The following is an 18,811-nucleotide window of genomic DNA, read 5'->3' as shown; positions in this document are numbered from 1 at the left end:
GTGGTGCTCAACCCTCCCCACCCCACCTCGCATTCAGATGTTCTTTCCTGTTGGGAATAAAGTGCCAGAGACTCAGCTTCCTTCCGTTCTGCCTGTGGCCTTGGGGAGGAGGGGCCTCACGGGAGGAGGGGGGCTCCTGGGCTGCAAGTGGGGAGAGAGGCTTCCTTGAGGAGAGGAAGTCTGTTGTGTACCCAGGAGTGGACTGGGAGTGAAGGGAGTGACCAGCTCTGCCACAGGGCTGGGGGAGAGGGCCATCCTCAAGGCCAAGGCTGTCTGTGGAGGAGGGAGAACTGGGCGCCTGGTCAAGCCTGGTGGGTTGCACACCAAACTGACCTCTAAAACTCAGAGTAGGAGCAGGGCCCAGTGGAGACCTGTGCCTACCCTACAGGGGACACAACTGAGAAACCCAGTGGGTGAAGGCCTCCCAGGTACCTCCCCCACCACACCCACCTTCCTTTCATTTCCTGAGGGACTGGACACAAACTTCCCTCCTTCTTGGAGGGGCCTGAACAGCGGCTGCAGCTCCAAGGAGCGTCCATTCTATCTGCTGTAACCTAGCTCCTCGCCTCCACTCCCAGCTCAGCTCTGGCTCCTCCAGGGCCTGCCATGGACCCAGCAGCCAAGGACAACAAGGAGTCTGCACATCCCCCTGGTAGGAGCCCCTCTGGGTGGGCTGAGGAGGGATGACGGCAAGGAGGACAGGAATGATGGGGTTGGTCCTGTAAGGCAAGCCTGGTTGGAGCTCAATAGGGCAGTGAAAAGAGTGGACTGGGGGACAGGGAAAGGGGAGCAGTTTCGGCGGCGGCTTCCTGCAGGCCCTGCTGGACTGACTGATGATTAACGCTGCTGCCACCCAGGCTCTTCCTGCCCTGGGCCTGAGTGGCCAGAGCAGGAAAGGGCGGAACGCCTGGCCCGGGGTGCCGCACTGAAGTGGGCCTCAGGCATCTTCTACCGGCCAGAGCAGCTGGCCAGGCTGGGCCAGTACCGGAGCCGTGAGGTGCAGCGCACCTCCTCCCTGGAAGCACGCATCAAGGTGGGCATCAGGCAGGGGCTGGAGTGTTGGGGGTGGGCTGCGGCCAGCCAGGCCTCACTGGATGCCTCCCTTCTACAGTCGGTGGTGCAATCGTACCTGAAGGGTGTGCAGACTGGTGTGTGGCAGCTGGCCCAGGCCCTTGAGGCTGTGCAGGGAGCCCGGGAGAGCCTAGGCGAGGCCCATAGGTTGTTCAGGAGCATGGCTGAGGCTGCGCTGACCCTAGAGCCCCTGCAGGAGCGGGTTGCCCAACACAAGCAACTGCAGGCCCTGTCTCAGCTCTTGCCTCGGCTTCGAGCAGGTGAGTGTACAGGGGCCCCAGGCTTCAGCCTGCCAGCAGTCAGTCAACAAACATCCACTGATCAAGGGGCTGGGTCACCAGGTGGGGATTGCATGAAGGGACACACCTGGGACCTCCCAGAGAGTAGCTGAGGCTTCAAATGACATATGAAGCTGGATACAAAGGTACCTCATCCTGGGGTTTCCCAGCATGGGATGTCTGAAACAGGACTAACTCCCGGTCAAGTGACTCTGGCCACCCTGATTGTTAATATATTGAAATATTTCCCTAATAGCCTGGGTGAATAGCCACTAGCATAGCTCCCCAGTTCTTCCTGACTTGTTTCCGGGATCCCTGACTTCCTCATGTTCCATCAGCTCAAGGGTTGACACTTGGCCCACTGGGCCTCTAGGACCTTGCCTGTGTTCTGTCAGATTGGGCAATGCTCTACTGTACTGGTTATTAAGTATCTTACACATCCCTGCAGGCCCAGGGCCTCAGTATCCACCACTGGACCCATTCACAGGTAGGAAAGCTGACACCCAAGGTTGTCTCCTCTTCCTTAGTACCAGCTGCAGTGGCCCACACGCAGACCCTGATTGATGCCCAGCGGCTCCTGGAGGCATATGTGAGCCTGTGGGAGTTGGAACAGCTTCGAGAGAACACAAGGGTAGCCCTGGGGGGCCTGGAATTACCAGCCTTTGAGGGGCTGGGCCCTCTGACTGAGGCACTGGGCTGGGCTGTGGAGGTGGCAGCAGGGACTGCAGGGCAGCTGGCACGGGAGGACCCAGCCTTGCTGGTGGCTGCTGTGCGTGTGGCCGAGGTGGAAGCTGGGCGCACAGGCCCCCTTGGGCAACACCCCCAGGACTGGCGGCAGCGCTTTCTGCGGGCACTACAGGAGGGTCTGGAGCGGGTCTACTTTGGGACATCTCTGCTGCCTGGGCCAGGGGCCCTAGCAGAATGGCTGGAAACTCTGCGTGTGGCACTGCCAGCCGAGTTGGCTACAGCTGAGGCACTGGTAGCGCCCTGCTGTCCGCCGAACTACAAGGTGGTCCAACTCTGGGCCCATACCCTACACAGCGGCCTGCGCCGCAGCCTGCAGCAACTCCTCACAGGTCCTGAACTGAGAGCTGCTGATGCCTTCACCCTGCTGCACTGGGCACAGCATGTGTACCTGGGGTCAGTGACCTGGGAACAGTGGGAAGTGGGTGGATTGGAGGCTGGGGCTCCATGTGACACCTGCCACCTATCTCCAGGCCAGAAATGATGGGAAGCCTTGAGTTGGGGCCTGACGCTGATGTGTCCCAGCTGGAGCCCTTGCTGACCCTGGAGAATGTCGAGCAGCTAGAGGCAACATTTGTAGCCAAAGTCCAGGTGAATGGTCCAGGCACAGGTGCAGAGCAGCTCTGCCCACCAGCTACAGGCTTTTATGTGCAGAGTCACACAGAGATCTCTCATTTGTCACATGCCTGCCTGTCTCTGGCAGGGTCAGTGCCCCACTACATCCTGCTGCCCCTCACTCTTTCCCCCAGGCAAGTGTGGCCCAGTGGCTGCAGAAGGCACTGGATGGGGAGGTAGCTGAGTGGGGCTTGGAAAAGGAGCCAGACACAGACCCATCTGGCTTTTACCACTCACCGATGCCGGCCATTGTGCTGCAGGTGAGTGGGAAGTGGCCAGGCAGGTGGGCAGCCCCCATGGGGAAAGGGGAGGGGCAGGGCTAGGGGCTCTGCTGATGGCTGCCCATCCCTGCCTCTAGATCCTGGATGAGAACATCCGTGTGACCAGCGTGGTCAGCAAGTCACTGCAGCAGCGGGTGCATGGCATGGCAGTGTCAGAACTGGGTGCATTCTTGAGGAGGTCCGCCAAGACGCTGACCCACTCCCAACCCCTGGTCCTGCTCCCAGGGCATCCAAAGGGGCTTTAAGTGAATAAGGCACACCAGTGAGAACGGGATCCTTCAAACTGGGCCTTGGTGTTTTGGAGGTGGGGCAAGATGACCAGAGGCTGAGGCTGTGAGAGGAGTCACCGTGTGGCTTGAAAACCCTATGTAGCAGTTCTATTCTTCACACATTGAGTCGGCATTGACTCTATGACAATTACTAACAACAATAGGGTTGTGGGAGCACCAGAGTGACAATGGCACCACCTCTGCCCACTGCAGCTTCAGCGATGCTCTGATCCGATTCTCCCGAGACCACCTCAGGGGCGAAGCAATAGCTCCTCATTATGTGTCCTACCTACTGGCCACACTCAACCACCACACAGCACTCAGGTATGGGGCTTACATGGACCGCACTTCACTAACCCTGACTGAGCACCTATTTGTATGTAACTAGTCCATACCAGTCCATACCAGGCCATTAGGGACTTTGGACTCACATAGTTCCAGGTTCCAATCCTAGTTCTGTATATTACTGTCTGTATGATCTTAGACATGTTACCTAATCTCTCTGAATCTCATTTTTCTCATTACTATTATCTGGGTATAATGGGATGTTCTGAGAATCACGTGAGATAACATGTAAAGTACCTACCACAGTGCCTGGCAATAAATATTATAAATATTATCAAGGCCCTACTCTGTGCCAGATAATGTTTGGGGTTACAGCTGTGAGAAACAGGGAATTCCCTTCCTCTTGGATCTTATGTTCTGGGGGAGGGGTGAGGGGACAGGGGAGGACAGATAAAAAAGCTGATGATTTTTACTCACTCCTGCCTGGGACTAACTCGCTCACCTTAAAAAAAACAAAAACCAAACCCAGTGCCGTCGAGTCGATTCTGACTCATAGCGACCCTATAGGACAGAGTAGAACTGCCCCATAGAGTTTCCAAGGAGCGTCTGGCGGATTCGAACTGCCTACCCTACGCCACCAGGGTTTCCTCCCTCACCTTACGGATGAGCAAATAGGAGCCTAAAGACATGCTTTGCTTAAGGTCACACAGCGAATTAACGACAGGTCCGACTGGGGCTGTGTCGGTTCTAGCTCTCTGACCCAACTCCCAGTCTCAGACCTTCCGAAATGCAAGGAGCAGCCCTTCTCATCCCCAGCTGCCACACACACGCACCACTAGGTGGCGTTAGGGTAGTTGGACCACGAAGAGCCGTGAGGGCCTTGGCCTTGGTCCTGAAGACAAATTTTTGGTTCGTCTAGGCCGTCTGTTCGAATCCACCAGGCGCTCTTTGAAACCCTATGGAGCAGATATACTCTGTCCTACAGGGTCGCTATCAGTCGGAATCGACTCGACGGCAACGGTTTTTTGTTTTTTTTTTTTTTGGTTCTAGGTCGTCCGTGTCTGTCCTTCACCTCGATGGGATGGCTTCTGTGGCCTTGGCTCGGGTGGAAGCTGCGCTGGACGAGCTGCAGAGGAGGATCTGCCGCCTGGTGCTGGAGGCCCTGCTAGCGGAGCTCCAGGTGAGGCTTCAGGTGGGGGTTGGAGGTGGAGTGACAATGTACGTGTGGAGGCCTCTGCTGGGAATGCAGGGTCTGGATCATTCCCCCAGCGCCGTCTTTGTCCTCCCCCAGCCCCTGTTCTCAAGTCTGCCCTCGCGCTGGTGGCTGTCGAGCCCAGAGCTGCTGGATGGTGTGTGCGAGCGGACTGCGAACTTCTGCCGGGACTTCCGGCGCGTGCGGAGCCCGGCAGTCCAGGTGCGTTGGGAGGGAGGGCATGGGGAGAAGCCGATGGGAAAAGCAACCTGGACCTGCCTGATCGCCCTCGCCGCAGCTGCTGCTGGCTGAGGCGGAGCGCACCGTGGTGCTGCAGTACCTGCGCGCACTGATGCAGGGCCGCTTAGTGTGCCGTGGTGCAGACGAGCGGACCCAGGCCGCCGAGCGCCTGCGGCATGATGCCACCCAGCTCCGGGAGCTCTTTCTTGGTTTGGTAAGAGCTCAGCGGAGAGACAGACGGGCGGGGTCTCAGTGGTGAGGTGTAGGCCGAGGGCCGCCACGAAATCCTACCCCACGTGAGCAGGGCCTGGAGGAGAGCGTGCAGTGCGCGCCAGTGCTGCTCGCCCTGCGGGAGCTGCTGAACCTGCACGACCCCACGCTGCTTGGCCTCGAGGTGGCCGGCTTGCGGCAACAATTTCCCGACGTGAGGTGCGGAGACTCCAGGCGGGGAGGGAGGAGGAGCCCGGGAGGGGCGGGCAGGGCGGAGCTGACTCGCCCCTCTGGTGCTCTGCAGCGAGGACCACGTCTCAGCCCTCCTGGACCTGCGCGGGGACGTGTCCCGAGAGCAGCGGCTGGCCGCACTCAGCTCCTTACAGGCCGTCCCGCCGCCCTCGCCTCCTGCTGGTCACCGCGCACTCTTCAGCCTAGTGCCGGCGCCTACACCCGCACCGTCCTACTGCCTTCCCTCGGGATCCTGCGCCTGATGCTCGGCTGCCTGCAGAATAAAGCCAACGGCTTCCGGGCCTCTGGCTCTGTGTGTCTGGGGGAAGGAGGGGTGAAATAAAAGTGTCCGCAAAGGTTAGGGGTTATGCACAGTATGGTATGGTACCTTGGTTCCCACCCTGCTACACAGACTGCGATCCCATGTATCCAGACTCGGCGTGGTATGCAAGTACCGTCCTCGCCCGCGTATCCGCGCCCCCCAAAAAAACCTAAGCCCGCTCCCATCGAGTCGATTCCAACTCATAGCGGCCCTACAGGACAGGGTAGAACTGCCCCATAAAGTTTCCGAGGAGCGCCCGGCGAATTCCTACTGCTGACCTCTTGGTTGGCAGCCGTAGCACTATGCCACCAGGGTTTCCCGTAATCGCGCAGGGGAGTGAACTAGTGTCTGGACGCCCGTGTTTTGGCTGTCGGATTGCCCCCGAAGCCCTGAGACCCTCCTGGCCCACGTAGAGGGGCCGGGCCTAAGACGAGTCCCCGCCCAAGAGTGTGACCCGAGAAGGACACCACCCCCTCTGCCCTGCCTGGCCCCGCCCCCGGCTGTGGTCTCCGGCGCGCGCCGCCGCGGAGACTGACGCGAACCCGCGCGCCATCCTGTGAGCGTGCGCGCGCCCGGGTGGTGCGTCAGAGGTGTTGGCTCCCTCGGGCTGGGCTGCAGGCGACGGGCGCTACGGAACGGGAACGGCGGCGACGAGTAAAGGGGCGAACAGGTTGGGACGCGGCGCGCGAATGGGACCCCCGGGAGGCAGAGAAGGCGAGCGACGCGACTCCGCTATCTACTAAGGAACCCCCTCCATTGTCCTCCAGCCCCGCCCTCCATTGGCACACCCTTCACCCCATCCCCCGCCGCTTATTGGCCGCTGGGCACGCCCCTCCTCCATCTCTCCGTTTCCATTGGCCCTTCTTCCACATTACCCTCTCGGGTCTCTTACTAGTGCAGGCCACACCCTCTCATTTGTCACCAGACCCCGCCTTCAATAATCTAGGGCTCCTCCCCCATCCTTTCGTTCATTTATCTGCGCCTAGTGCTGGGTGCTGGAGACCTGGGGCCAGATGAGACCCGTTACTGCCCTCGGGGAGTTGGAATGGTGGGGGGACACAGACCCAGGCTCCGACAGTGACAGCCTAGGGCGGTAGAGAAGCCGCCTAGGCACTGGGGAAACTATGTGCTGGGAAGACTTCCCGAAAGAGGTGAGGCCTGAACCAAGCCCTGAAGGATGCTCCAGGGCGGCACTGGGAGGGCATTCCTGGCGGAAGGACCTGAGACATGAAAGAAACACAGGCATATTCTGGTGATTGCGAGGAGGTAGGTTGAATGAAAGAAGGGGAGATGGAGAGGACTGGCTCAGGTAAAAGCCCAGAGACCAGTGAGGAGCCTGGGAAAGTGTCCAGTTAGTTGAGGAGAGTGAATCCTGAGGCCTGAAGCTTTTTCGAGCGGCTGGGCACTTCTCGAGGAGGAAGACTGAATCTAGATGGGGAAACAAAGTGCAGGGAAGGAATGATTCCAGATCTGAGAAGAGCTCTTTGGTTCACTCAGCTGCTCTGGATCAGGCACTGTTTGGGATCCTGAAGATTTTCAAGAGGAAACAGATAGCTAACAGTCAAATATGCTGTACTTCAGATGGTGATAACTGCTGTGGAGAACAATAAGGGAGGGAAGGAGAGGTGGTGGTGGAGAGGGGAGAGGAAGTTTACTGTATAGGGGTGTGTTAGGGAAGGCTCTTCTAATACAATGTTATTTTGAGATGCACCTTATGCAGTCAAGCACAGATGTTGAACTGAGAACTGGCAGCACTGGTCTGAAGTTTATGGACAAAGCCTAGGCTGACATATTTAAAGCCATGAGAGTGGGTGGCATCACCTAGGTGTTGTTGTGTGCCATCAAGTCAATTCCGACTCATAGCGACCCTATAGAACAGAGTAGAACTGCCCCAAAGGGTTTTCTAGTCTATAATCTTTATGGGGAAACCCTGGTGGCATAGTGGTTAAGAGTTCAGCTGCTAACCAAAAGGTTGGCAGTTCAAATCCACCAGGCATTCCTTGGAAGCCCTATGGGGCAGTTCTACTCTGTCCTATAGGGTGGCTATGAGTCGGAATTGACTCCACAGCGCCTAACAACAACACAACAATAATCTTTACGGGAGCAGATTACCAGGGCTTTTCTCCTGCGGAGCTGCTGATGGATTCAAACCACCAACCTTTCAGTTAGCAGCTGAGCACTTAACTATTGGGCCACCAGGACTCCTTTATGAGCTGGGTTGTTGTTGTTAGGTGCTCTCGAGTTGGTTCCGACTCATAGCAACCCTGTGCACAACAGAATGAAACACTGCCTAGTCCTGCATCATCCTTACAATCATTGTTATGCTTGAGCCCATTGTTGCAGCCACTATGTCAGTCCACCTCGTTGAGGGTCTTCCTTTTTTCTCCTGACCCTCGACTCTACCAAGCATGATGTCCTTCTCCAGGGTCTGATCCCTCCTGACAACATGTCCAAAGTATGTAAGACACAGTCTCGCCATCCTTGCTTCTGAGGACCATTCTGATTGTACTTCTTCCAAGACAGATTTGTTCATTCTTTTGGCAGGCCATGGCATATTCAATATTCTTCACCAACACTACAAGTCAAAGGCCTCAATTCTTCTTCCATCTTCCTTATTCATTGTCCAGCTTTCACATGCATATGATGGGATTGAAAATATCATGGCTTGGGTCAGGCCCCCTTAGTCTTCAAGGTGACATCTTTGCTTTTCAACACTTAAAAGAGGTCCTTTGCAGCATAAGGGGACAAGAGGGAAAATCTTCTGTAGACAAGCCCTGGGACATTTCTGTGTTAAGAGGTTGGGAAGTAGGGATGAATCAGCAAGGGAAACCAAGGCGGAGAACCAAGGTAGACTGCTCAAGAAGCCAAGTGAGAAAGTGTTTCCAGGAGGACATGATTAACCATGTCAAGTGCTGGTGACCGATATGAAGATCATTAGTGTCCTCGTTCAGATCAATTTTGATGGAGAGTGGGGAACAAAACCCTAATTGGTGTGAATTTATGACAGAACAGGAAAAAAAGAATTGGAGACTGAGTACAGACAACTCTTGAGGAACAGCTGGAGGGAGAAGTAATGGGGCAGTAGGTGGAGGAGTATAGGGTCAAGCAAGGGTATTGTTTTGTTTTTTGAAATGGAGAAATAATGGCATGTGTTTATGCTGATGGAAATAATCCAGTAGAGAGGCAGAAATTGATGATGTGGAAGAGAGGAGAAATATTGGAATATTGGAATTGTGTCCCTGAGCAGGCAGGGGCTTGTCTAGGAGGCTGGAGAGACTGGATGGACTGAGCCCTGGTGTAGAGTCAGGGGGTGAGCACCCAGACACTGGTCTTGGATGACTGCCGGGAAGATGCTTCAGAGGGGAGAGAAGCATCTGCCAGGGGGCAGGCCAGGGATTGGCTGGAACTTGCTGAAGTTTCCTTCTGCCCCCCAAAAGCCAGTTTTAATTTGGATTTGAATAGATGGCCCAGAGGAGAGAGGGCATTCCTGGTGGAGGGGCTAGTATAAGCAAAGGCCAGATGGGGCAGGTAGGTGAAGCTTGGTGGTAGGGAAGGGAGAGGGTGGGGCTAAGAAGGTGCCAAAGACAGAAGATAGCCCCTGGGACCCTTTACCCTTCATCCATCCAGGCAGGTTGGGCTGCACTGGACCGGCTCCCAGACTGGGTGTGCACTGAGCACAGGAATTAGAATCCTTGCTCTCAGGAGCTCACAGGCCGAGGCAATTCCAGTATCCACCAATCTGGGCTGATATATGAGACTCTCCTTCCTGCTTTCCCCCAGCCCAACCTGCCTAGGTAAGCCTACAGGAGGGAAGAGATACTGGGGTGGGTATTGGGGGGCAGCTACCCAGACCCCTGGCAGCGGGCCCTGGGCTCACCAAGGGCACAACAAGGGCAAAGTGGAGCACAGGGCCTGCTGGGCCTCAGGCCACACCCATTACATGCTCTTCTATGTCCTCAGAGGTCAACAGTGAGGGAAATTGGAGTGACCCAGCTGGATGTGACCCCAGGGCACAATGGTGCTGGACTCAGGGGCCCAGGTGTATGAGGAGGCACCACCCAGCCCACCTGCCAGTCCCCTGTCCCTGCACACCAGGCTGAAGCCCTCAGATGGAGATGAGCCACCGCTGTATCCCTGGTCTCGGCCCCTGCCCTTGCCCCTGGCTCTGTCAGTCCCTTCAGCTCTGCAGCCCCGGCCTGAGGCTAAGCCTCTCACAGAGCTGCGCCTGGGTCACCGCAGCCACATGCGTCGCAGTGAGAGTACCTGCACCATAAATAGTGCTGGCCGGCGGGGAGGTACCATCCAGGGACGAGCCCCACCTGGACAGGGACGGGACCCAGGTGGGGGCACCCTGCGGTCTGCAGCCTCTCTGCCTCACATTGCTAAGACCCGAAGGGATTCAGGGCGTGTTGCAAACAAGAGCCCCTGCATGCTGGTGGCCCTACGACCAACCAACATGGACAGTGAGCGGGAAAAGTTCTTCCAGTCCCACTACACCTACAACCCGCAGTTTGAGTACCAGGAGCCCATGCCCACAGCGGTGCTGGAGAAGTACTGTGAGGCCTCTGGGCAGTTCATCCACCAGGTCAGTCCAACCTACCCACCTCACCCTGGCCCTGACCACCCAAGAGGCTGGGCCTGACCAGCCACTGCTGCCCTGTGTGCAGGCGGTTGGCATTATTGAGGCTGTCCTGGAGAAGTTTGGCACCTACGAACACTTTGAGGCTGCCACCGGGGGCCAGCTGCTGACCAAGTGCCAGATCTGGTCCATTGTGCGCAAATACATGCAGAAGGAGGGCTGCGTGGGGGAGGTGAGCTTGCCCTGCCTGCTGGCCCCTCCTCTACGTGCCCCAAATCAGGCCCCCAAGTTGTGTGGTGCCAGGTCCATTTCCACACCTGGCCACATGGTAACCCCAGGCAAGTCTTTGCCCAGTGAGTTGGGGGCTGGCTTTGAGCAGAGCTGGTGAAGAGTGAGTATCCAGCCTGACTACCCTGTAGCATCTGTGGATCTGCCTGTACACTGGCCCCAGGGCTCTTAGCCATGGTTTAAGGCAGTGCTACCTGCAGGTGGTGGTGCAGCTGAGTGAGGACCTGCTATCCCAGGCCGTGATGATGGTGGAGAACAGTCGACCCACACTGGCCATCAACCTGATGGGAGCCCGCCAGTATTGGTTGGAGGGCATGCTGCGGCACGAGATAGGTCAGGATGTGGGTAGGTGGGGGGGCAGCTATGGCTGAGAGAGGGTTGGGAGCTGGGGTGGTGGCAGTGAGGGGCCCTAATAACCTCACTCTGTCTGTTTCTTCCCCTTCCCTCTGGAGGAGGATGGGCCCTTCCCCTTCATGCGCAGCTACCTCCTCCCTCTCACTCACAGAGGTAGGCCAGAACATGCCTGCGCACTGTCTGGGCTCACCCTCATCTCTTAGTCCTTTTGGTTATCTTTTTGTCCGGTTTCCCTTGACAGTGGGAGCAAGGCTGCCATGGCCCAGACAGGTCAGAGGGAGCACCCCAGGGGTTCCATCAGGCCAGTCAACATGCAGGCCTTCCAGGGTGGGTAGAAGGCCAGATCCTGGGGGTGGAATTGTCTGAGAACACACAGGGCCGAGATCAGGAGGGGATAGTCAAGCTGGGAATTGGGGGTGTGCAGGAACACTAATCGCTATTCCTTTCTGTCCATCCCTCCTCATCAAGAATCCTGTTGCTCTGGGCAAGAGGTGGTTTTTCTGAGGGCTCAGCATGACTGTCAAAATGATATGGGCAGGCAGGATGTGGCCTGGAGTGGTGCGCATGTTCATGCACCCCTCCAAAGGGCTGGGGGCAATGTGACTTCTGGGAGAGTTTGTGGGGTGGGGGGCACGCATGCTTGTGAGACTTTATTAGTCCTTGGGTGCAAGTTCACTTAGGAGGGTCTTCATGCTGCCTGGGGATGAGCGAGTATGTATTGGTTTGAGGAGCCAGAGGGGAGGGGAGTTGAGGGGAACTGTGTGAGAACCTGAGTCTGGGGGCTGGAGGATACAAGCTTCACCAGCTAGAGGTTCAGTGGAACGACAGAGCACGGGTCTAGAGGCGGGTCCCCTGGCCGCCCCGCCCAGCGCCACCTCCCCATGCCATCCCCGCAGGCACTCACTACCTGCGAGGTGTGAACAACGCACAGCAGCCATGGCACAGCGCCGAGGGCCGGGTGCAATACGGGCTGCGGCCCGCTAACCCCACGGAGGAGGGCCTGGCCAGCCTGCACAGCGTGCTTTTCCGCAAGCAACCCTTTCTGTGGCGCGCAGCGCTGCTCTACTACACCATCCACCGCGCTGCGCGCATGTCCTTCCGCCAGCTCTTCCAGGACCTGGCGCGCTATGTGCAGGACGTCAACGTGCGCTGGGAGTACTGCGTGCGCGCCAAGCGTGGCCAGACTGACACCTCACAGCCAGGTGGGCGGCTCGTGGGAGCAGTGCCAGAGCTGGGGCAGAGGGGTGGGGCGAGGGGCTGGGCCTCAGGACCAGGGGCTCCCAGCCCTCCTGTGGTCGCAGGTTGCTTCAGCAAAGACCAGGTGTACCTGGACGGCATCGTGCGCATTCTGCGGCACCGCCAGACCATCGATTTCCCGCTGCTGACCTCGCTGGGCAAGGTGAGAAGCCGCGGGCCTGTAGAGGACCCACCCAACTCTCCCCCTCACTGCAGTATTCCCTGAACCTCTCATGGGTGCCAGCTGAGGGCTGGGTGCCAGAGCTCTCTAGGTGGTGGTGGGGGAAAGCATGGGTGGAGATGAGCACAGGAGATGAAATGCCAGTTTGTGGTGACAAGAGTTCTCAGGGTCCACAGCCGTAAACAGGTGCTTGACCCAGCGCCAGCGTGTATGTAGATGTCGCATCTCAAAGGAGGATCCAGGTCAAGGGGGCAGTCAGGAAAGGGAAGGAGGCTGGAGAAGTGACCAGGGACCAAGTCCCCAGCTCTGGGCATTTGTGTCACGCTGAGGAATGTGGACTTCATCTAAAACAATGGGAGTCAGGGGGGACCTCTGAGCAGAGTGGCACCGGTGGTTGCTTTAGAAAGCTCTCTCTGGATGTCATGTGGAAGGTGGACTGGAGAGAAGCCTAGGGAAGGGAGTACAGGGGGAGGAGGCAGTCTTTCCAGTCACTCCTGTAGAGTTGATGGTGGTCTGACCTAACAGGCAGTGGCCATGCAGTTGGAGAGAAAAAGTAAGCTGGAAAGCTCTTCAGAGAGTGGAATTCCTTTAACTCAGTGGCGACCCTGTATGGGAGAATGATAGAGTCCAGGCCTGCTCCTGAAATCTGACCTGGGTAACCGAAGACAGTAGGGCTGGCATAAGCATAAGCCAGCACCCAGAAGGTAGAAGAGCTTCATGAGTGTAGATACGGGGAGTCTGAGGTGCTTGAAGGATATCTAGGGGAAGGTTCAGGAGGCAATTAGACACCCAGGTTTGGAGGTAAGAGGAGGGGCTAGGCTGCAGAGAGGAGTGGGGTATAGGGCATAAGTGGTAAAAGGTGTTAAGAGAGGAGAGCAAAGACCCAGGACTGAGCCCAGAGGTGCATATATTGGAGATAGACAGGAAGGGAAGCGGGAGAGGGGCAGAGAAAGGAGTCCTGGAAGCAATGGATAATGAGCGTCAGTCAAGTGCTGGACCAGCTGTCAGAGGCTGGGGGAGAGGGGGGTGGGCTCTGGCTACCCCTGAGACCCAGCTCCCTCCCTCCAGGTATCCTATGAGGATGTGGACCACCTTCGGCCCCACGGGGTGCTGGACAAGACCCGGGTGCCCCACTTCATGCAGGACCTGGTGCGCTACCGACAGCAGTTGGAGCACATCATGGCCACCAACCGGCTGGATGAAGCAGAGCTGGGCCGCCTGCTGCCTGAGTGATGCTGGTTGAGGGCCACAGGCAAAGGCCCTGGAGAGAGGGCTCCATATTGGCCCCCAGAACATGAGGCTGTCTGCTCTGTGTTTCCACGGCCTGGGTGTTTCTTGGGGAAGTGGGAGAGACGAGTGGCAACATCAGAGGGTTTGTGTCCTTAGCTAGCCTCCCGGGCACTTGAGAACCAGTAGTAGCGTGTCAGGCAAACCAAGTATGGCCTTCTGCCTTGACTTTTCTGTTGAGCAGAAGGGAGGCCTGGGGGCAGTAGGGGAGCTAAGCATGGATGGGGATGGGTGGTTTGGGAATAGAAATTTGTTCCTGCATGAGATGGCCTTGAGTGTCGGGGCACTCTAGTCCCTCCCTTCCCCCACCTGGCCCCTTGGTGCTCCTTCAGCTTTCACGCTGTCTACCTCTCACTGGGTCCTGGTCGGGGTCGGAACCCCTTCTCCTGGGGTGATTGCCTGAGCCTGGGGTCCTGGCTTTCACACAGGTTCAGGGGGTGGGGGTCCTGGTAGTAGAGACCCAGCTGAGCTGGGATGTGCTTTCCAGTGTTTTGGCTGTCCCACTGGTTGTGTATATTCTGTATTTATGTGCTCTACTTCCTGGAGATGGGCGGCAGCAGCTTCCCCTGGAAGGCCTTGCTCGTTCCTAGCCCCACTCCCATCACACACACATACACATACTGTGCTTCAGGCCTGTGAGTCAAGCCCAAGAGCTCACCTGGCCCTGCCTCCACCCCTTCCATGGCCTCTGCTGTTCCTGCCTTTGCTCTCACCCTCACAGCTGATCTCTAGCAGAGGCTGGCATATCCTGGCAGCAGTCACAATCATTGAACCTGAGGGGCAGGCCCCTAGGGTTTGTTGTCCCAAGTTGGGAGCCCCTCCTGGAACAGGGGAGAAACAGGTAGTTTCACTTCAGACTTGCCGTGTGAGGTTGGCACAGTTTCACCCTTTCCCTGGGTTTCAGTTTTCCCATCTGTAAAACTCAGAAACACTGCTGGAAAGTCCTTATTCATTTAGTCAATGAGTATGTCTAGAGCACCTTCTGTGTGCCAATTACTGGTCAGAACTCTCACTGAACTCCCAGTGCAGGGGAAAGCCAGACAATTAAAACAGCATTTACAGTGAAGTGTGTGGGCTTTGTCTACCCAAGATTCCATCCTGCTCCTCTTTTCTAATCTCACTTTCTAAGGCTCTGATCGCTAAGCATTCCCTAAGCAGAGAGCAGTCCCGCTTCCCTTGCTCTTTGCATCAAGCCCAGGGACTTCCATGGAGCAGGGCTGGTGCCTACACAGGTCCTTAAATGGCCCATGAGGGGGAAAGTGCTGTGGAGCAGGGGGCAGGCCTTTGTCCCACTGGAGCTCTGGGTCTGCAATCTCTAAGGGTGCCGCTTGGGCTATTGAGGGTGGGAATGAGGCTAAAAACTCGGGGGGGGGAGGGGCACAGGGCTGCCCAAACCACTGGTACCCAGGTACCCAGGCTTGCCCACCCCCAGTTCCTGGGCATAGAGCCAGAATGATGGAGAGAGCCCAGGCCGACCCTCCAGGGTTTATTACTTCCAGCGGCACTCGGCCACAAGGAGTCTCAGTGGCATCGACCAAGCCTAGGCACGATCCCAGGTCCCTTCCGGTTTCAGTGGGAAACGGCTGGTCAGCGGTCTGGTCCTCAGGAATCTAGAATCCACAAGGTAATGTGGGAGAGTGGACAGTGAGGTGGGGCCCGCCCTCCACTTCCCAGTCCACGCCCTCCTACCAGCCAGGCATCGGGTTAGGCAGTCCCACACCTTCGGACTCATCCGCTGGCTCACAGTCAAGATCCGGCTCTGGGTCGGGCTCTTGCTCCAATTCAGGCTCTGGTTCTGCCTCTGGTTCAGGTTCCGGATTCATTTGGGGCTCTGGGTCCAGCTCAGCCCCTTCAGAAGCCTCGGCTTCCAGCTCCGGCTTGGGGTCCTCGGAGATCCGGGATTGCACCGCTTCGGAGCCCTCGAGACCCCCAGCCTCATCCCAGCCAGAAGTTCTGGGCAGTCCGGGGCATGCCGTCCCCGAGTCGGGTGTCTCAGGCATCCAGTGGCCCGGGCACGGAGGGTCGTAGCTGCGGTCCCGGTAACCTGGGGCGGAGGTGGGCGTGTCTCAGGCTCAATTTACCCTTTCTCTCTTTCCTCTGCAGCCACTGGTACTCCTCATTGGAAGACAACTCCGGCCCCGGCTTAGCTTTTGCCCCGCCCCCGGGTCGCGCCCCGCCCCCTGCTCTGCCCTAGGCCCGGCCCCACGAGCTCTCACCAGGGCCCACGTGCTGCCAGTCCCAAGCCGGGTCAGGTGCGCGCGCGGTACGCTGAGCACAGCTCAGTAGCTCGTTGCAGGCGATCTCGCCCTTGCTCTGCACCAGCAGCAACAGCCGGCGCATCCTGCGCTCGGCATCAGGCAGAGCGTCCAACGCCTCGTACTCCGCCCCAGTGAGCACGCCCCGCGCCAGCAATGCGTCCAGCAGCAGCCCGGAGTCTGCCTGCAGTGTCTCTACCAGGCGTTTCCGTTCGCGGTCGATCGTCTCCGACGGCCGCTCCTGCGCGTTGCCCATGGTCCAGGCTGCATGGTGACGGGGGAGAGGGGTAATGGGCGCCAGGGGTCCCCCGCCCCTCACCTCTCTCCCGGGGCTCCAGTGAACTGCCAAGGCTGGGGCCAAAATTCACCTTGACCTTGACTAGCCAGGTTCGTCAGCTGCGCGGGACCTGGAGGCCACTGCATTGAGCTCCTTGTCTTCCTGCCTTTTGGGCCGCTTTGTCCTGTCCCTTCTTCCGTTTCTCTAAATGTCACCTGTGGCCTCGCTCACCTCTCTCCCCAACCGGGACTTCCTGAACCCCAGCCACCTGCGCTCCCCACCACCCTCCGCCGCCGCCGCCGCAAATCTCGCCATCGGTTCAGACCCAGTTTATCCAAACTGACCCCTTTCTCTTTCCCAAACTTGCTTCTCCGCTTCAACAGACAGAAAGACCTAGGATTGACCCCAGATACCCCACACCCAGCTCTCTGTCAGGTCCTTTCCACTCTGCTGAATATCTCCTCATCTCCACCACTTACTTTGTCTGGTCTCTTCAGAATCCTCCCTCCGGGCTCTCTGCCTCCATACTCTCCCCTCTGCATTCAAAACCCAAAGTCTTTTCACTTGCTGGAAGAAGTCCAGAGCCCTTACTCTGACCTTGAGGTCATCTTTCCAGACCAGGCCCAGCCCCTGCACTGCCCCCCACCACACCACCACTGTGGTGCAACCCCCAATGTGGTCTCCTAGTCCTTCCTGGTTCCCTGATACCTGAGCAGGAATACCTGAATCCTCTTGAGTCCCAGCTCTGACCATGATTTCCTGACATCACCTGAGACACAACTGTCTCCCCACTGGTCTGGGAGTGACTCACAGACATCTTTGCTTCTTGGCATCTCCGGGGACCAGCAGATAAAAGCTACCGATAAATGTTTCCCAAACTTTTACTGTTTTCCTCCCTGTCTTGGTTTCGTCGCCACCCACCCCCCGGTCTCCTTCTCCCTTTGAGGTCCCTCCTCTACCTTGTTCTAGGCATCTGGGCCTTGTTGGGAAGAGAGAATTTGGTCCTAGCCCCCATCCTGCCTTACAGGTCTCTCCCTCCAGCCCCTGGTATTATACTGTCTCCAATGCCTCCGCTGATCATTTAACCCCTCTTAGCCATATGGAAGTGTCAGCTCCTCCCCTAGGCCACTGAAGAGAGACTAGGACTACCCATCTCCCCCTTCCGGTCTCAACCATGACAAGTGTTGTTGCTCCATCTCTCAGTGAGTCTCTATCAGCCACCCCCACCCCCAGCCCCACCATCATTGCCTCATTTCCTGTAACAGCCCCTCTGGGCACCTCACTCCCACTCTGTCACCCCCACAGCCTAGGATTTATCATTCCCGTTTTACAGATGAGAGAGGCACAGAGAGAGCAAGTGGCAGAGCTGGAATCTGACTTGCTGTATGTAGCCTGAATGCCTGGCAGAAAGTCAGCCCTAACCACCTGCTGTCCACCTTCCACTGCTCATCAGAGAGAGACCAGACCACCTGGCCTGGCTGCTCTAGCTACTCCCCCACCCCCCACACACAGAGCTAGGCCTTTCCCCACTTCCCTCTTCCACTCAGTGCTCCCAGAACTTGCCAAGCCCCTGGCACGTCTGAGCCTGTGCAGATGTTCCTTAAGTCTGGAATGCCTTTTCCCTCCCTCCACCTGGTGAACCTATTTTCCAAGACTCAAATGTTCCCTTATCCACTCCAGTGCTAAGTCTCCCAAAGGCCGATTGGTTCCTTCTGCGAGCACCAGGGAACACCATATACCCCCACCACTGTGTAGTTAGTTAACTGACATCGCTGAACTGTGTGACAGGAAGACCCTCTGCCCTCTTCAGCTGAGGGCTTCCAATGACGGACCTCAATCATTGGGGGAGTGAGAAGAGGGGATCAGCATCTACCCTGGACAGGGAGGGAGGGTGCGATTGGACTGGCCTGCCCTCCTTCCTATTAGCCTCCTCCTCCCATTACCCCAAGTCCTGCCCTTTGTCCTGTCTGGGAAGCAGAGACCCCTCTGGTCGGAGCCCTTCCTCTATAGCCCTCACTGCTCAGAAGGAAACACCGAAGCTACCTCGCTGCCCTTTGGCCTCAGAGCCAGCCCTTCAAGATCCTAGGCCAGATTATTCCCGGAGCGCCAAGCGACCCCAGGCGCAAGCAGAGCAGCAGGGTCCCGGTTCCTCCCTCGCCCCGGCGCATACTCTTGCAAGCGAGGGTCTTGGGGAAACGGCGGGAGCCTTTGCGCATGTGCGCCGGCAAGGATGCCCTTACCTCTCCTCCACCCAGTCCCTGGGTTTAAGAGTCTTGCGGAGGGGCGGGGCTCACCGACCTCCTCAGAGCCTAATCTCAGTTTCTCTTCCCTCCCTCCAGCTGAGTGGGGTGGGGCTCCCCGTCCCGTCCGCTCAGGGCGGCCCCACTCACGGGTCGAGCCTCAGTCACGCAGGAGATGACAGTGCAGAAAATGCTGGGCCGCGGGGAGGGGGAGGACAACAGCTGCGCCGGGGGCGGGGCGGCCAGGGCTGCTGGGAGCCGGTAGTCTGTTTTCTCTCCCCACCGGGTGTGCGCCCGGAGATGAGTCAGAGGGGGGTAGGGGGAGGGACAGTTCGGCCCGCGGCCCCACGTGCCCAGGGCCCACTTTACACCAATA

The 18,811-nt window shown here is 57.8% G+C and overlaps 3 protein-coding genes across 13 annotated transcripts; 2 read left to right on the top strand and 1 right to left on the bottom strand.

Moving 5' to 3' along the window:
- The first annotated feature begins 149 nt into the window (after positions 1–149).
- Positions 150–5,785, top strand: EXOC3L1 (exocyst complex component 3 like 1). Of its 6 annotated transcripts, XM_049864079.1 has the most exons (14): positions 150–428; positions 559–652; positions 858–1,033; positions 1,112–1,331; positions 1,877–2,489; positions 2,567–2,684; positions 2,843–2,968; positions 3,067–3,167; positions 3,472–3,582; positions 4,594–4,723; positions 4,835–4,957; positions 5,034–5,189; positions 5,280–5,404; positions 5,490–5,784. In XM_049864079.1, exons 2-14 carry the CDS (start codon positions 607–609, stop codon positions 5,677–5,679), a joined length of 2,235 nt encoding a protein of 744 aa, XP_049720036.1. In that variant the 5' UTR covers positions 150–428; positions 559–606; the 3' UTR covers positions 5,680–5,784. The 6 variants fall into 6 exon arrangements, with proteins under 6 accessions (XP_049720036.1, XP_049720035.1, XP_049720037.1 ...); XM_049864078.1 differs by having other exon boundaries at positions 150–652; XM_049864080.1 differs by lacking the exon at positions 5,034–5,189 and having other exon boundaries at positions 150–652.
- A 3,658-nt stretch (positions 5,786–9,443) lies between these two features.
- On the top strand, positions 9,444–15,059 carry MATCAP1 (microtubule associated tyrosine carboxypeptidase 1). 2 transcript variants are annotated; one of them, XM_049864091.1, is made up of 7 exons: positions 9,444–9,532; positions 9,699–10,323; positions 10,406–10,549; positions 10,806–10,938; positions 11,856–12,161; positions 12,261–12,358; positions 13,445–15,059. In XM_049864091.1, the coding sequence occupies exons 2-7, from the start codon at positions 9,754–9,756 to the stop codon at positions 13,607–13,609; spliced, it is 1,416 nt and encodes a 471-aa protein (XP_049720048.1). In that variant the 5' UTR covers positions 9,444–9,532; positions 9,699–9,753; the 3' UTR covers positions 13,610–15,059. The 2 variants fall into 2 exon arrangements, with proteins under 2 accessions (XP_049720048.1, XP_049720047.1); XM_049864090.1 differs by having other exon boundaries at positions 10,806–10,950.
- Positions 15,060–15,113: 54 nt separating this feature from the next.
- On the bottom strand, positions 15,114–18,672 carry NOL3 (nucleolar protein 3). Of its 5 annotated transcripts, none has more exons than XM_049864100.1 (4): positions 16,287–16,446; positions 15,880–16,182; positions 15,353–15,707; positions 15,114–15,273 (listed from the first exon to the last, which is right to left on the bottom strand). In XM_049864100.1, coding segments are annotated over exons 1-4 (714 nt in total). In that variant the 5' UTR covers positions 16,342–16,446; the 3' UTR covers positions 15,114–15,272. The 5 variants fall into 5 exon arrangements, with proteins under 5 accessions (XP_049720057.1, XP_049720060.1, XP_049720059.1 ...); XM_049864101.1 differs by having other exon boundaries at positions 15,115–15,273; positions 15,384–15,707; positions 16,287–16,444; XM_049864103.1 differs by lacking the exon at positions 16,287–16,446 and adding an exon at positions 18,586–18,672 and having other exon boundaries at positions 15,114–15,707.
- Positions 18,673–18,811: the final 139 nt, after the last annotated feature.

This window comes from Elephas maximus, chromosome 21, assembly GCF_024166365.1.
Source record: "Elephas maximus indicus isolate mEleMax1 chromosome 21, mEleMax1 primary haplotype, whole genome shotgun sequence".
Taxonomy (NCBI): Eukaryota; Metazoa; Chordata; class Mammalia; order Proboscidea; family Elephantidae; genus Elephas; species Elephas maximus.
Note: the sequence above shows the minus strand (reverse complement) of the source record. Positions and strands in the feature narration are given on the sequence as shown.